This window comes from Dreissena polymorpha, chromosome 3, assembly GCF_020536995.1.
Source record: "Dreissena polymorpha isolate Duluth1 chromosome 3, UMN_Dpol_1.0, whole genome shotgun sequence".
Classification (NCBI taxonomy): domain Eukaryota; kingdom Metazoa; phylum Mollusca; class Bivalvia; order Myida; family Dreissenidae; genus Dreissena; species Dreissena polymorpha.
Window position 1 is genome coordinate 111,447,438 of NC_068357.1, and position 17,161 is coordinate 111,464,598.

The 17,161-nt window shown below is 37.2% G+C and overlaps 1 protein-coding gene across 1 annotated transcript in view; it reads left to right on the forward strand.

Moving 5' to 3' along the window:
• The window catches only part of LOC127871028 (acetyl-coenzyme A synthetase 2-like, mitochondrial), a 33,884-nt gene extending 17,165 nt beyond the window's left edge, over positions 1 to 16,719 (forward strand). The window contains exons 8-14 of the mRNA XM_052413650.1: positions 600 to 692; positions 1,790 to 1,905; positions 2,220 to 2,346; positions 4,787 to 4,914; positions 5,464 to 5,527; positions 11,452 to 11,573; positions 12,522 to 16,719. Of these exons, the coding sequence (XP_052269610.1) occupies positions 600 to 692; positions 1,790 to 1,905; positions 2,220 to 2,346; positions 4,787 to 4,914; positions 5,464 to 5,527; positions 11,452 to 11,573; positions 12,522 to 12,692 (821 nt within the window). The 3' untranslated portion in view covers positions 12,693 to 16,719. The remainder of the gene's footprint in view (positions 1 to 599; positions 693 to 1,789; positions 1,906 to 2,219; positions 2,347 to 4,786; positions 4,915 to 5,463; positions 5,528 to 11,451; positions 11,574 to 12,521) is intronic.
• Positions 16,720 to 17,161: the final 442 nt, after the last annotated feature.

A 17,161-nucleotide genomic window follows, 5' to 3' on the forward strand; every position in this document is an offset into this window, starting at 1 on the left:
TTACCAGATATGACAGGTCTTCACTGATGTAGTTAGGATGTGGTATGTAGTGTTACCAGATATGACAGGTCTTCACTAAAAAAAATTAATAAATTTCCACAAATGTTGACCATTACAAGACAATGTGTAGTGGGTCACACCTGTCCCCTACCTCAAAGGTCAAGGTCACTCAAAATGGTCTAATGTTACATTTTGCCAAAAAAGAGCATGTCTGGAGTGTAACTTCATAATTCATCTTGCAATTTCTTTTTTTCTTCAAATGTTCCCTACATAGAGACAGCGTGTCAATGTAATCTACGTACATACCTCAAAGGTTAAGGTCATATTCACCATTAAGCATTTTGTTAAGATTCTAACTTCATCCTTCATCATGCAATTTTCCTTACAGTTAACCATGGATTATTCAACATTTGAAGTAGTTGTGTCATCCAAAAGTCTTGTCCACTGGGTGTGTATGGTGCAACAAGTTAAATAGTTACAGGCTTTAATGACCATGGGCTCGACATGTTGCACAGAGGAAACTGGTTTGAATTTCTTTTCTTATTTCCTTCTTTCGCTAGTAATTGCTATTTTTCCAAGTCTTGTTTTGTTTCCACCAGTGGGTGAGCCACTGAACCATGAGGCTTGGGAGTGGTACTATCATGTGGTGGGCGAGGGAAAGTCGGACATCGTCGACACCTGGTGGCAAACAGGTAATATCAGGGGAGGTGATTCTTGATTGCATGATGCATGTCAAGTTATCTGGATGTGATGGTTATTTCCCTTTTCTGACAGTGATTAATTAAGTTTGTCCATTATTGTCCCCTACCGGTGAAACCGGAGGGGACTTATGGTTTGCGCTCTGTCTGTCAGTCTGTCTGTCAGTCAGTCTGTCTGTCTGTCATTCATTCTGTCTGTCAGTCTGTCTGTCAGTCTGTCACACTTTTCTGGATCGTGCGATAACTTTTAAAGTTCTTCAAATTTTTTCATGAATCTTAAAACACGGATAGATGGCAATATGAAGATTGTGCATGTCATTTCATTTTGTACCTACATCAAGAATTCTGGTTTCTATGGCAACAAATATATATTTAAAAAAAATACTGACAATGGTGGAGTTTCACTGGTAGGGGACCATATTGCTTGGCAATCCCTTGTTGTTTTAAATTCATGCTTCATTGGTCAATGACGTTTTATCCATAGTTATGTCATGCAGGAGTATTAAAAATTGTATTTTCATATGAAACATAATAATATTTGTTATAACCCTTTTTATAATTGCAAGTAACAAAAAGGCACACTCTAAAATTTATAAATTAGAGGTTGTTTTTTTATAAATGAAGTTTGAACAGACCATTTCATGCAGTCAACTGTTTGTTTAGAATAATATAAAAGCCTATTGAAAACAGCCACGTTTATTGTATTGTCATTTCATATTCAAAGGCAGGAATGAATTTTTAAAACAATTTGTCATAATGTTTGGTTAATTTGTGTTAGTCATAAAATTCTCCCAGATTGTTTGTTTGTTTGTTTTTCAAGCTGTTAAACTGAATTTTGGTCATATACTGTTGTCAGTTACTAACACATTCCAGAGCAAGTAAAGCCAATCAACCATATGTTAACCTTTACTAAGTGCACATACTAATTCCAGTAACTGGCAATAGCCTATAAACAAATCTGCACAGAATAGATTTTCCAACAGAGGACATGTCTTTCGTACATTTATGAGTTTTCCAATGTACTTATGAAAAGTAGTAAGGCTGCAGAAATTACTTCACAAACAATGCCCATACAAGTTTTTCTGTTTCAGAGACGGGTGGTATAGCAATTAGTCCCCGCCCTTCGGCCCCAGGGGCTGAAATCAGGCCCGCCATGCCCATGAGACCGTTTTTCGGCATTGATCCAGTTCTCATTGATCCTGTGACAGTAATTTCGCTTTGATGTTGATCTTTTTCTTAATGAGGGTTGAATGGTGCTTTTAAATATTTTGCTACAAATGGGAAGGCTAGTAATAATAATAATGTTCATCATACTAAAATGCCTTTGTCATTTTCAATGAATACTTTTGAATAAATCATTTTTGTTTGTCATAGAAAAAAGTTAGTAAAAAAAGTTGTTTTTTTTTCTGAGAAACAAAGTTGGGTTAACGATTATTGATATAATGTGTTAAAACAGCCGTTTTCATAAAATATATCTGACACACATCAAAAACATATGAGTACGTAGCATGTGTTATTAAGCGGGAAGAGTTTACAACTGGAGAAGCCAGGGGTGCATTGTGTATTCGTCGGCCCTGGCCAGGCATGGCGAGGACTATATATGGCGACCACCAGCGCTTCTATGACACTTACTTCAAAGACTACCCAGGTTGGTATTTTATTATGCCCCCCTTCGAAGAAGAGGGGGTATATTGTTTTGCACGTTTCGGTCCGTCCGTCGGTCCTTCCACAAGATGGTTTCTGGATGATAACTCAAGAACACTTAGGCCTAGGATCATGAAACTTCATAGGTATATTGATCATGACTGGCAGATGACCCCTTTAGATTTTCAGGTCACTAGGTCAAAGGTCAAGGTCACAATGACTCGAAATAGAAAAATGGTTTCCGGATGATAACTCAAGAATGCTTATGCCTAGGATCATGAAACTTCATAGGTACATTGATCATGACTGGCAGATGACCTCTATTGATTTTCAGGTTACTAGGTCAAAGGTCAAGGTCACAGTGACTCGAAACAGTAAAATGGTTTCCGGATGATAACTCAAGAATGCTTGGGCCTAGGATCATGAAACTTCATAGGTACATTGATCAGGACTAGCAGATGACCCCTATTAATTTTCAGATCAAAGGTCAAGGTCACAGTGACTCAAAACAGTCAAATGGTTTCCTGATGATAAGTCAAGAATAATTATTCCTAGGATCATGAAACTTCATAGGTACATTGATCATGACTGGCAGATGACCCCTATTGATTTTCAGGTCACTAGGTCAAGGTCACAGTGAATAAAAAAACGTATTCACACAATGGCTGCCACTACAACTGACAGCCCATATGGGGGGCATGCATGTTTTACAAACAGCCCTTGTTAATTGTTTAGATTCTCTAGATTGGGTGTTTATCTGAGGGTTTATAGCCGATAGAAATTTGATGCAGATACGATGCACTCAAAGAAACTTTTACTGGTTTCCAGATGATTACTCAAGAACGCTTAGGCCTAGGATCATGAAACTTCATAGGTACATTGATCATGACTGGCAGATGATCCCTATTGATTTTCAGGTCACTAGGTCAAAGTTCAAGGTCTCAGGGACTCGAAAATGTTAAAATGGTTTCCGGATGATAACTCAAGAATGCTAAGGCCTAGGATCATGAAACTTCATATGTACATTGATCATGACTGGCAGATAACCCCTATTGATTTTCAGGTCGCTAGGTCAAAGGTCAAGGTCACAGTGACTCAAAATAATAAAATGGTTTCCGGATGATAACTCAAGAATGCTTAGGCCTAGGATCATGAAACTTCAAAGGAACATTGATCGTGACTGGCAGATGACCCCTATTGATTTTCAGGTCACTAGGTCAAAGGTCAAGGTCACAGTGACTCGAAATAATAAAATGGCTTCCGGATGATGACTCAAGAACGCTTAGGCCTAGGATCATGAAACTTCATAGGTACATTGATCATGACTGGCAAAGACCCCCATTGATTTTCAGGTCACTAGGTCAAAGGTCAAGGTCAGAGTGACTCGAAAAAGAAAAGAATTGTTTCCAAATTATAACTCAAGAATGCTTATGCTTATGATCATGAAACTTCATAGGTACATTGATCATGACTGGCAGATGACCCCTATTGATTTTCAGGTCAAAGGTCAAGGTCACAGTGACTCGAACAGTAAAATGGTTTCCGGATGATAACTCAAGAATGCGTACGCCTAGGATCATGAAACTTTATAGGAACATTGATCATGACTGGCAGATGACCCCTATTGATTTTTAGGTCACTAGGTCAAAGGTCAAGGTCACAGTGACTCGAAGTAGTTAAATGGTTTCCGTATGATAACTCAAGAATGCTTATGCTTAGGATCTTGAAACTTCATAGGTACATTGATCATGACTGGCCGATGACCCCTATTAATTTTCAGGTCACTAGGTCAAAGGTCAGGGTCACAGTGACTTGAAACAGTGAAATGGTTTCCTTATGATAGCTCAAGAGTAATTAGGCCTAGGATCATGAAACTTCATAGTTACATTGATCATGACTGGCAGATGACCCCTATTGATGTTCAGGTCACTAGGTCAAAGGTCAAGGTCATATTGGGGCATGCATGTTTTACAAACAGCCCTTGTTTTTCATAGTTTATCAAAAGATTTTGTCAGAAATAGAAATGAATCATATTTAATGCCTTTTGAATTATTTCGTATGCATGCCACACATTTTTGCTCTCTGACATTCTGGACAATTTGATACACTGGTTTGAAATATAATGCATCACCATTTTTGCTTCAAATCTCCATGCAACTTCCCAGGGTTGTATATCTCTGGTCTCCATTTTCCCAGGGTTGTATTTCTCTGTTCTTCATTTTCCCAGGGTTGTATTTCTCTGTTCGTCATTTTCCCAGGGTTGTATTTCTCTGTTCTCCATTTTCCAAGGGTTGTATTTCTCTGTTCTCCATTTTCCCAGGGTTGTATTTCTCTGTTCTCCATTTTCCCAGGGTTGTATTTCTCTGTTCTCCATTTTCCCAGGATTGTATTTCTCTGTTCTCCATTTTCCCAGGATTGTATTTCTCTGTTCTCCATTTTCCCAGGGTTGTATTTCTCTGGGGATGGGGCTCACAGAACGGAGGAAGGTTACTACCAGATCACAGGCCGCATGGACGATGTGGTCAATGTAAGCGGCCACAGACTGGGCACTGCAGAAATTGAGGATGTCATTGTAAGACAGCATTTTGTATTAATACCCACCGAAGTTAGTCTTTATGATTTTAATATCAGTATTTTATTTTCACAGACTTACAAAATCATGGATATGATAAAGGAATGTTAAATGAAAATTAATGAACTATATTTGAATGGTGCCATTACTCAAGTTTTGTTTTAGTTCAATGAAATTTATATTGACAAATTTGGAGGACACCAATATGGTGACAGGAGCTTTGATCTTCTTTTGATATTTCCAATAGCCTTCAAAGGGGGTACAGTTCTCTGTAGCTTGAATCTATCTTGAGCTCACTTTGAGAGAATTAAAACAAAATACGATGGATTGTCTTCAATATCTTTAAATACCTAAGTTTTGTTATGTAAATTTCAACAGAATTTAAAAATTGTGTTATGTATCGCAACATTTATTTTCTTATTTAAATTAATGTTCTTATTTAAATTAATGTTATGTACTTTGCGGTAGACTGGTAAGCAAAGAATGCAATTTAAAAAAAAAAGCAAATTGGTTACCATGACTATATTGACATGTCCTTCTCTACATCAGGATGACCATGCTGACACCGCAGAATCTGCAGTGGTAGGGTTCCCACATGAGATCAAGGGGGAAGGTTAGCTCTAGGAAAAAATCTTGAAGTTTTCTAAAAAATAACCATTAGTAGAAGAGATTTAGTGTTTGTATTTCCTATTGGTGTGGACAAGTCCTTGGTTCCTATTCACCAATATATTTTTAGATTTAAGTAAAAAACTACAGATTATACTAAAAACTGTACTGTACTAAAAGTGCTTGAAAGTCATGCTTAGCATGGCAGTTATCTGTTATAATTATTAAATTCTTTGTTTACTTAAATAGGTAAATGATATAAACACCATTTTTAGCATCATTATATGCAAACTCTGAGGTGTTCTTATTGTGTCTAAGACTATTTTATATTCTTGAGTGTAAGAATGGGTTGGTGAATATGGGCTGCGGTTTTTGTCTGTACCAAAATGTGATTCATTCCTCTAAATGTATAGTGGAATTTGTCCTGCACAAATCATGGAATCTATAAAAAAATGATTAGAGAATGAAAAGTTCCATTAAATATGGCTGTTCCAAGGTGTTTTGTCTTCTGTATATATATGTATAGGTTTGCGTTTGGGAAGTTGACTCCACTTCCATAAAACAGGAAGACACTGAAGCTTGATGAACATTTTAAGACGATGATTTTCTGTTAGGGCCAAGTAATAATCATTCTAATGTGAAAAAATATGGTCAAAATGAAATTGCTTTTTGTTTTAGCTTGTTAACTCAACAAAAATATAATAGACCCAATGGAAATTGTTTTCTTGTATTTGATTCGAAGAACTGCATCTTGACAAAGATCACTTTTGATTTTTCTTATTTGCACATGAATACAAAATTATATGAAAAACAATCTTAGCACTGCTGTCATCAAAAAGTTATGTAGCAATTAATAAATTAAGCCTAGCTCTGGGAAATCTGGCAGAAAGTGTTGTCCCAGTAAACACAGGTAAATCTGTGACAACACTAAGCACATGCATTAAGCCTTGCTTTCCCAGAGAGCAACTCAAATGTACAACGTGGTCAATTAGATGAGTGTATACTGCATGTGTTGTGTCTTCAAGGCATTTATGTATTTGTAGTGCTGAATTGTATTGTTTATCACTGGCATCTGTGCTTTTGTTGTGCTGAATTGTCTTGTTTCTCACAGGCATTTGTGCATTTGTTGTGCTGAATTGTCTTGTTCCTCACAGGCATCGAGATGTAAACAGTCGTTAAACTGCTGGACTACTGACATCCTCAGTCGAGAGCCACCGATCACTGAATGTTTCGACCCATTAATCTCGATACATTCTCCTGGTGGTGGGTCCGCAGGGGTTGATCAATCCCCTACGTGTCAGTAGACGGCTGCCAGCTCCTCTCTTCTCTCCTCAGCCAAAGCCATCTCGATGCTCTCTCCGCTGCATCCCCAAGTCTGTTGACCGCTCGCTTTCTGTCTCTTCCTGTCAGGCCAAGTGCAGTGAAAAGTCTCCAGAGAGACTTTGACGGAAAGCCTCGGACGCTGACCTCCACTGGGAATAGCCACGTGTGCCACCCCTTCTCCTTGCATTCCCTCTGCAGATCAGCATATTTTGCTGTTTTCCTCTCCATCGCCTCATCACAGCGCGACTCCCAAGGAACTGTGAGTTCAACCATCACCAGACACTTGTCCTTTGCCGACCAGATCACCATGTCGGGGCGTTGTGTTGTCTGGACTACACTTGGGAAAACCAGCCTGCGTTTCAGGTCAACAACCATCTCCCATGACTGCGCATGATCTAGGATCGATGCTTCTTGATGGTTTTCCCCTCCTTTACAAACTGCATCTTCCTGGTCTCTTTCACAGTCCTCTTCTTTCGCCTCTCCCTTTCCACTATGTCTGCCAGTTCTTGGAGGACCTTGTCGTGTCTCCACCTGTATCTTCCTTGTGTAAGGGCTGTCTGGCAAGATGATAGTGTATGTTCTAGCGTGCCTATCTTTCCGCAAAGTTGGCAGGTTGGGTCGTCACGTTTTCCCCATCTGTGCAGGTTTGCTGGTGAAGGTAGCAGGTCGTAGACTGACCTGAGCAGGAAACTGATGCGCAGAGGTTCGCTACGCCAGATATCCGCCCATGTCATCTTCCTTCCTGTAGTCTGCCACTTTGTCCAAGCACCCTGGCACCCCATTGCCACTGCCCTTATGCCTCGATCTTCTTCTTCGGCCAGACGTACCTCTGCCTGGACCATCTCCCTCCTTGTCCTACTGTCCGCCTTCTTCCAACTCCTCGTCTCCGCAGAGCCCAGACCTTGTGTTCCCACTGCCGTTGTTCCCACAATGTCTTTGTGTCGCAGGCGGCTCTCGGCTTGCGCTACAGCCTGGCTTGCGGACCACTTTCTTCCCGTCCTGGTCTCAACACCTGCTCTTCGGACCATGTCATCCCTTGAATCCTTCAGCGTCATGACAAGTCTGGCCTTTGCCACCTTGTACTCCTCCACCAACGAACTCAATGGGAGCTGTAGTTGATTTGATCGTCCATAGAGTCCAATGTTGCTGAAGCTGGGTGGTACGCCAAGCCACTTTCGCAAATGCCTACTAATGGTTCTCTCCAGTCCTTCCACCACTGTTGTTGCCACCTCATAAAGCATATGTGATTTTTGTTGTCTCTCACAGGCATTATTGCATTTGTTGTTGTTGTCCCTAACAACCATTTTGTTGTTGTTCCTCACAGGCATCTATGCATATGTTGTTGTCTCGTACAGGCATCTATGCCTTTGTTGTTGTTCTTCACAGGCATCTGTACATTTGTTGTTGTTCCTCACAATCATCTATGCGTTTGTTGTTGTCTCTCACAGGCATCTATGGGTTAGTTGTTGTTCCTCACAGGCGTCTATACATTTGTTGTTGTTCCTCACAGGCATCTATGCATTTGTTGTTGTCTTGCACAGGCATCTATGTGTTTGCTGTTGACTCACACAGGCATCTATGCGTTTTTTGTTGTTCCTCACAAGCATTGATGCGTTTTTTGTTGTTCCTCACAAGCATCTATGTGTTTGTTGTTTTTCCTCACAGGCATCTATGCGTTTGTTGTTGTCTCACACAGGCACCTGTGTGTTTGCTGTTGACTCACACTTGCATCTATGTGTTTGTTTTTGTTCCTCACAAGCATCTATGCATTTGTTGTTGTTCCTCACAGGTATCTATACGTTTGTTGTTGTTCCTCACAAGCATCTATGCATTTGTTGTTGTCTCTCACAGGCATCTATGCGTTTGTTGTTGTTTCTCACAGGCATCTATGTGTTTGCTGTTGACTCACACAGGCATCAATGTGTTTGTTGTTTTTTCTCAAAGGTATCTATGGGTTTGTTGTTGTCTCTCACAGGCGTCTGTGCATTTGTTGTTGTCTCTCACAGGCAACTATGCGTTTGTTGTTGTTTCTCACAGGCCTCTATGTGTTTGTTGTCTCTCACAGGCATCTATGCGTTTGTTGTTGTCTCTTACAGGCATCTATGTATTTGTTGTCTCTCACAGGCATCTATGCGTTTGTTGGTGTCTCTCACGGCATCTATGTATTTCTTGTCTCTCACAGACATCTATGTATTTGTTGTCTCTCACAGGCATCTATGCATTTCTTTTTGTCTCTCACAGGCATCTATTCTTTTGTTGTGGTTCCTCAAGGCATCTTTGCGTTTGTTGTGGTTCCTCAAGGCATCTATGCATTTGTTGTTGTTCCTCACAGGCATCTATGCTTTTGTTGTCTCTATCAGGCATCTATACTTTGTTGTTCTTCCTAACAGGCATCTATGCATTTATTGTCTCTCAAAGGCATATATGTGTTTGTTGTTGTTCCTCATAGGCATCTTTGTGTTTGTTGTCTCTTACAGGCATCTATAAGTTTATTGTTGTTCCTCACAAGCATCTATGCATTTGTATTGTTCCTCACATGCATCTATGCGTTTGTTGTTGTTCCTCACAAGCATCTATGCGCTTGTTGTTGTCTCTCACAGGCATCTATGCGTTTGTTGTTGTCTGCACAGGCATCTGTGTGTTTGCTGTTGACTCACACAGGCATCTATGCTTTTGTTGTTGTTCCTCACAAGCATCTATGCGTTTTTTGTTGTTCCTCACAGGCATCTATGCGTTTGTTTTTGTCTCGCACAGGCATCTGTGTGTTTGCTGTTGTTTCACCCAAGCATCTATGTGTTTGTTGTTTTTTCTCAAATGTATCAATGGGTTTGTTGTTGTTTCTCGCAGGCATCTGTGCGTTTGTTGTTGTTCCTCACAGGCATCAATGCAATTGTTGTCGCTCACAGGCATCTATGCGTTTGTTGTTGTTTCTCACAGGCATCTATGTGTTTGCTGTTGTCTCGCACACGCATCTATGCCTTTGTTGTTGTTCCTCACAGGCATCGATGTGTTTGTTGTTTTTAGTTCACCTGTCACAAAGTGACATGGTGAGCTTATGTGACTGTGTGATGTCCAGCGCCCGTTGTGCGTGCATGCGTGTGTCCGTCAACAATTTTTTTGTGTAGACAGTAGAGGTCACAGTTTTCATCCAATCTTTATGAAATTTGGTCAGAATGTTTATCATGATGAAATCTGGGTTGGGATTATATATGGGTCATCTGGGGTCAAAAACTAGGTCACTAGTTCAAATAATAGAAAAACCTTGTGAAGACAATAGAGGTCACAGTTTTCATCTGATCTTAATGAAATTTGGTCAGAATGTTTATCTTGATGAAATCTGGGTTGGGATTGTATTTGGGTCATCTGGGGTCAAAAACTAGGTCACTAGGTCAAATAATAGAAAAACCTTGTGTATACAATAGATGTCGCATTTTCATAAGATCTTTATGAAATTTGGTCAGAATGTTTATCTTGATGAAATCTGGGTTGGGATTGTATTTGGGTCATCTGGGGTTATAAACTAGGTCACTAGGTCAAATAATAGAAAAACCTTGTGTAGACAATAGAGGTCATAGTTTTCATCTGATCTTAATGAAATATGGTCAGAATGTTTATCTTGATAATATCTGATTTTGGATCGTATATGGGGCATCTGGGGTCAAAAATTAGGTCACCAGGCCAATTCTACTTATACCTTGTGTAGATGAAAGAGGTCACAGTTTTCATCACGTCTTAATGAAATTTTGTCAGAATGTATTAATTAATGAAATCTGGCTTCGGATTGTATATGGATCTGATTGAATTTAAGTTGATGTAGCAAAGTTAGTCAGGTGAGCGATTTAGGTCCATTATTGCCCTCTTGTTTTTAAAAAGAATCTATGGGTTTGTTGTTGTCTCTCACAGGCATCTGTGTGTTTGTTGTTGTTTCTCACAGGCCTCTATGTGTTTGTTGTCTCTCACAGGCATCTATGCGTTTGTTGTTGTCTCTCACAGGCATCTTTGTACTAGTATTTGTTGTCTCTCACAGGCATCTATGCGTTTGTTGTTGTCTCTCACAGGCATCTATGTATTTGTTGTCTCTCACAGGCATCTATGCTTTTCTTGTCTCTCACAGGCATCTATGCGTTTGTTGTTGTTCCTCACAGGCATCTATGCATTTGTTGTAGTTTCTCACAGGCATCTATGCGTATGTTGTCTCTCACAGGCATCTATACTTTGTTGTTGTTTCTCACAGGTATCTATGCATTTGTTGTTGTCTGTCCCATGCATCTATACTGTTGTTGTTTCTCACAGGTATCTATGTGTTTGTTGTTGTTCCTCAAAAGTATCTATGCATTTGTTGTTGTCTCTCGCATGCATCTATACTGTTGTTTCTCACAGGTATCTATGTGTTTGTTGTTGTTTCTCACAGGTAACTATGCCCTTGTTGTTGTCTCTCACAGGCATCTATACTTTTGTTGTTGTTTATCACAGGCATCTATGTGTTTGTTTTTGTTTCTCACAGGCATCTATATGTTTGTCATGCTGAAGTGTCCTGCTCCAGCAGGAATCTATGCTTTTGTTGTTGTTTCCCACAGGTATCTGAGTGTTTGTTGTTGTTTCTCACAGGCATCTATGCGTTTGTTGTGCTGAAGGACAACGTCACTAAGGATGAGGCTGAGCTGGCGTCTGACCTGCGACTCATGTGCAAAGCCAAGGTGTCCTCCTTTGCTCAACCTGATGTTATTATTGTAAGTTGGACTATTTTATGTTGTAAAAATGTGCTTTGATTCCTATATTTTATAAGAAGAAATTCTTAATTTTGGACAACATCCAATATTTCCTGTGCCATACCGGTAGTTTCTTAATTAATTATTATTAACTTGTTGTTTCTTATAGTTTTGTACAGTTTTGTTCTATTTTTCTTTTGAATTGTAGGGAAATATAAGGTTTTTTTATTGGAAATTCTCTGTTTCAAACAGTGCAATATAAAAGTGAAATTATCAATAATTTATATAGTTTTAATGTTGGTACTTTTTTCTGTTTCCAAAATTAATAGTCATGATTAATGAATCAGATTAACAACCATGTTTGACCCACAAATGTGTTAGATAATCTAATGTGATATTGCTATACAAATTCCAGAAATACATCCAGGTCACACCCTCCTAAAATGTCAACAAACAGTTGTCAGGCATAAAATAACAAGAACATTTGGTGATTTTGGTAGATAATCAATATTTTAGTCACCTGTAATCATTTAAGTAAATGTTCATTTCTTTCATCGCTTGTGAATTAATAATCAATTATCTACAAAAATGCACTAATCTCCGGTTTAAATTATATTTCTTAAATCAAAAAAGGCAACATGTCACTCATGAACCCAGTAAAATGTTTGCCCCCATGACCCTTTTCCAATATCCTACCTTTGTCAATAACTATTGATAGCCATTTTTTACGAAGGCATCAATTAATTTAATTTGAATTAGAACATGCTTCCTTATGTCAACATTTTAGAAATAACCAAGTTGAAGGTTGAAATGATCATAGCATTTACATTAAATGGCCGTATATTTATGCCAACCAAATAGCACTTTGTGTTCATATCAGCCATGTCACGTGAAAATGTGTTATGGTTGAACTAAGAAACAATATGCACTTTTAATATAAACCTGTCTGTTGAACACAAATCTTTTCAGTTCACACCAAGTCTTCCTAAAACACGCTCAGGGAAAATCATGCGAAGAATCCTGCGCAAGATTGCTGCCAATAAACCAGACGAGTTAGGGGACGTGTCAACGCTCCTCGACCCTTCCATTGTGGACATTCTCGTGCAGAAACATGAACTATTGATGAAATCAAAATCTTAAGGTACCTCAATATTTAGGTATTTAGGTGACAGGACAAGTACCGGTATATTTCATAAGATGACTTGCATTTAAACAATCGCTTGAAATTAATGAGATGTTTTACAGAATATTTGTATGTTAGTAAAGTACTTTACAAGGTAAAATTGATAGATGATGCAGATTTTGTTAATGTTTTATATAACATTTGTATTTTGTGATATTATGATGTATTTACAGGGAATTTGAAACACGTTTATATAACATTTGAGGTGTAATAAATATAATTTTTGAATTGTTATTGTCACGGTACCGAACTTAAGTGGGATTGGTGAAAAGATGTGTGGCATTCGCCCTGTAAGCGAGGTGTCCCGGGTTCGAGTCCCGGACTGGCTGCACACTTTTCACCGCCCGGCGACATTATGTTATGTGTTAATGCTGTGAAATTTATTAAATAAATCCATAAAATTTGCATGAATTTTATAGGCAGCTATTTAAGGAACACGGATAATGTATCATGAAAGTTTATAAGCTCATGACATTTAATTGTCAAACATGTTATAATGTTATACACATTGTGAATGGCATTATAATGATATACTTAAGGGCCACATAATAAACTTTAAGTATAACAGGAAAAACAAGAGCAAGAAGATATTTGATTTCGATAAAATAATAATTCCGTAACGCTTATTAGAATAACTGTATGTATATAATTATATATTCATGCTATGCAGATTGATTACTTAAATGACAGATTTGTCAGTTAGAGCACCTTTTTCATGTTTGATACCAGTATATTTTACCCTATAAAGGCTTTATAGTCTTCTTTTTTGAAGGGTTGCCATCAAATTTAATGGTGCTTGTTTACTAAATAAAAATACATACAGTATTACTTGTTAACTATTTTTTTAAACATTTGTTATTGAAATGTAACAAAATTACACAGCTTTTTCTGTTATCAAGACATTTAAAATAAATTGAATGACAAGATTAAATTGTTAAAATTCAAGTTATGATAAGTGAACTTTTATATTATTAATTTAATATTAATTTAAAGTTTTTTATTTGATTGGTTGGTGGTTGTTTTTGATTTATTAAGTCATTTCATCATTTATTGGAATACTTTATTTCCTTTAATCTTAATGAATATGAACGGTCCTATTCATTTGTAATTTTGTCAATGTTGACATCTTAGTACACTTTATTGTATACCTTTTTTATAAGAATTTGTTTTGTAGTATATTTAGTATATTCAGATCGTCTAGTCAGAGTTATTCTGTGTTAGTTGTAACCAATAGAAGTTTTGGACCAAGCCTTTTTGATAAGTGATATAGTTAATGTTGTTTTTTTTGCAATACTTGAACATAGGCTAGTATTTATATATGAAAACAGTTGAATTTTTTTCATCGCAACATTGTGACTTAGACATTGTGACTATAATGTTATGGGACTGTTTTAAACATATGGCTGTTGTTTTAAATAAATTCAGTTATGCAGAGAATATATAATGATCGTGTTGTATTTTGATGCTCCCATACAATATGGGGCAAGCGTATCATTGCTGTTGTGATTATCATCCTTCTTTCTATCTGTCTTTCTGTCACAGTTTATTGTACTTACTATTTATTAGCTACTACAAACATTTAAAACGCTTTGTTACCAAGGTAAGCTTTATTCCACTGCTTCTGTTTTTTGTCCAGAAATATGGGACTACGAAGATTAATGATTTTAGAAGTTAAAACACAATGCATGCCTTTTCTGTTTAGGGAATTTCTCATGAAGTACTAGCTGGTCTTCAACAAATATTTATTGAAAGCTTACCAAGAAGGGTGCATACTACAAGGTCCTTCTGTTTCAAGTATGTGTCTCAAAGTTCTTGGACTTAGGAATATTGTGACATAAATTAACAATTAGTAAATTTTTGTGGAAGCTATCTGTCTACAACTGCCAGGTGCAGATTTTAGAGAGAAAATAGAGAACTTCATGACCAAGAGTTGATAACCTTCTACAAGGACTATTTATTTAAATGATTTTTATGCCCCTGGATCAAATGATCGGGGGTATATTGTTTTTGACCTGTCTGTCTGTCATTGTATGTTTGTGTCTGTCGTTAAAACTTTAACCTTGCTCAAAACTTTTGCAATATTGAAGATAGCAACTTGATATTTGGCTTGCATGTGTATCTCATGGAGCTGCGCATTTTTAGTGGTGAAAGGTCAAGGTCATCCTTGAAGGTCAAAGGTCAAATATATGGCTTCAAAGCGCAGTAGAGGGCATTGTGTTTCACAAACACAGCTTTTGTTCTGAGAGTTCTTAACAAATTTGACATGTTTTTATTTGTTAGTCATTTTTTACTTGTCTGGTCTTTTCTATAAACTTTGTTAAAAATGCCCCTGTAGCTAAAACTGGCCATGGCACAGGTTCCCATTTTAAATTGTTAAATGTGCTACATATTGGTGCATGTAGCATTAAGGGATATTTGTTAACACTGTGATAAGTTCTCATGTAGATATGGTTGATGGTTTTGCATCTATGAGTATTGTACATTTGACTAATTTATTTGTGAATTCCTTATTAGTTGATTGATACTGCTTTACAAAGAGCAGTGGGGAACATCCATCCGTTCACTGATTTCTTTGTTTACAGTTGAAAATCAGTTTTTATGAAACCAACATTTTATAATAATCATACTACTAGTAAATAACTTTGTTATATATAGTGTTTGCATATTGGCAATAAGACATGTATACAGGGGTACCTCATCATGTATTGATTATTCATAAAAACCTTTCTACAACCGTTCTCCCTCTTACCACACATTCAAGTTGGGCAGTAACTGACATGTACAGTTGTGCACTTAAAACTGGTTGACCAGCTTATTTCTTTATTTACATTCTTGGTGAAACCAGATAACAATATCACAAAACATAAAAGCATAAAACATAGTTACACCAATGTTATTCTGACAGCTGTAATTATCAAATAATATATAAATATTTAAATAAATTCAAATCTTTATATTATAACAGTTATAAAAATTAGTTATCAATTGAAATGCTATATTTAACCTATGGATAACCCATTAAGCTAAAAGCTTATTTCCAATTGGATCCATCAAAAGTAAGAGAAAAAATTATCAAGTTGTTATAATATGATCTAACTTATACACATATACTTTGATTTTTGATTGAGAGAAAACATGTGAATTACCTAGCGTTTTGTCTCAATCCGACAACTAAACCAATGTTAACAAAAAATGAATAACATTACCAAACATTAGGCTTGACTAAATAAATATTATTGCAAATATGGAAATATTTCAATTCAAATAGTATGTATCACAGATTCCAATTGTTTCTATATCACAGTCATATTCTTATATCAATAATACATATATATGTCCTCACTTCTCTCAGTTTGTTTGTCTTGTAGATGTTTCTTAACCAATCTTTTAAATTTGTCAAAATGTTCCACTTTTTAGCTCGACTATTATTTATGAAATACATATTGTGGAGCTATCCTACTCACCCCGGCGTCGGCGTTTCCGTTCCGTTAGCGTTAGCGTGCAAATGTTAAAGTTTTCATACTACCCCAATTATTTTCATTGTCCCTTGACATATTGCTTTCATATTTTGCATACTTGTTTACCAACATGACCCCAACCTATAAACACGAGCAGACAACTCTATCAAGCATTTTGTCATAATTATGGCCCCTTTTCCACTTAAGATATGCAGCAAAAAATTAAGTTTTTGTACTACCCTGTTTATTTTCATTGTCCCTTGACATATTGCTTCATATTTTGCATACTTGTTTACCAACATCACCCCAACCTATAAACAAGAGCAGACAACTCTATCAAGCATTTTATCATTATTATTGCCCCTTTTATACTTAGAATATGCATATTATTGATAAATCTTTGTTAAAGTTTGCGTACTACCCCAAATATTTTCTATATCCTTTGACATATTGCTTTTATATGTTGCATACTTGTTTACCAACATGACCCCAACCTATAAACAAGAGCAGACCACTGTATCAAGCATTTTGACATAATTATCGCCCCTTTTACACTTAGATAATGGAACATTTTGCTTAAATTGCCATAACTTCTTTATTTGTGATCACATTTTATTATTACTTTGACAAAACAACACTTACCTGAATAACCACAACAATGGATTCCATCCAAACAATACCCCATGCCCCTACCCAGAATCCCTTCCCCCCACTCCCCCCCCCCCCCCCCACCGCAACCTCCCCCCCCCCCACAATTTTTTTTTTCTCTTTTTTTTTTTAAACATCATCTTATAAATTACCACACATTATACCCCCCTCTCACCCCCCTACCCCCCCCCCCCCCCCCAAAAAAAAAAAATAATTTTTTTTTCCTTTTTTTATTTTTGCAAGATCGTCTAATAAATGACCACACCCCACATTATACCCCCTCTCAACCCCCCCCCCCCCCAAAAAAAAATTTTTTTTTC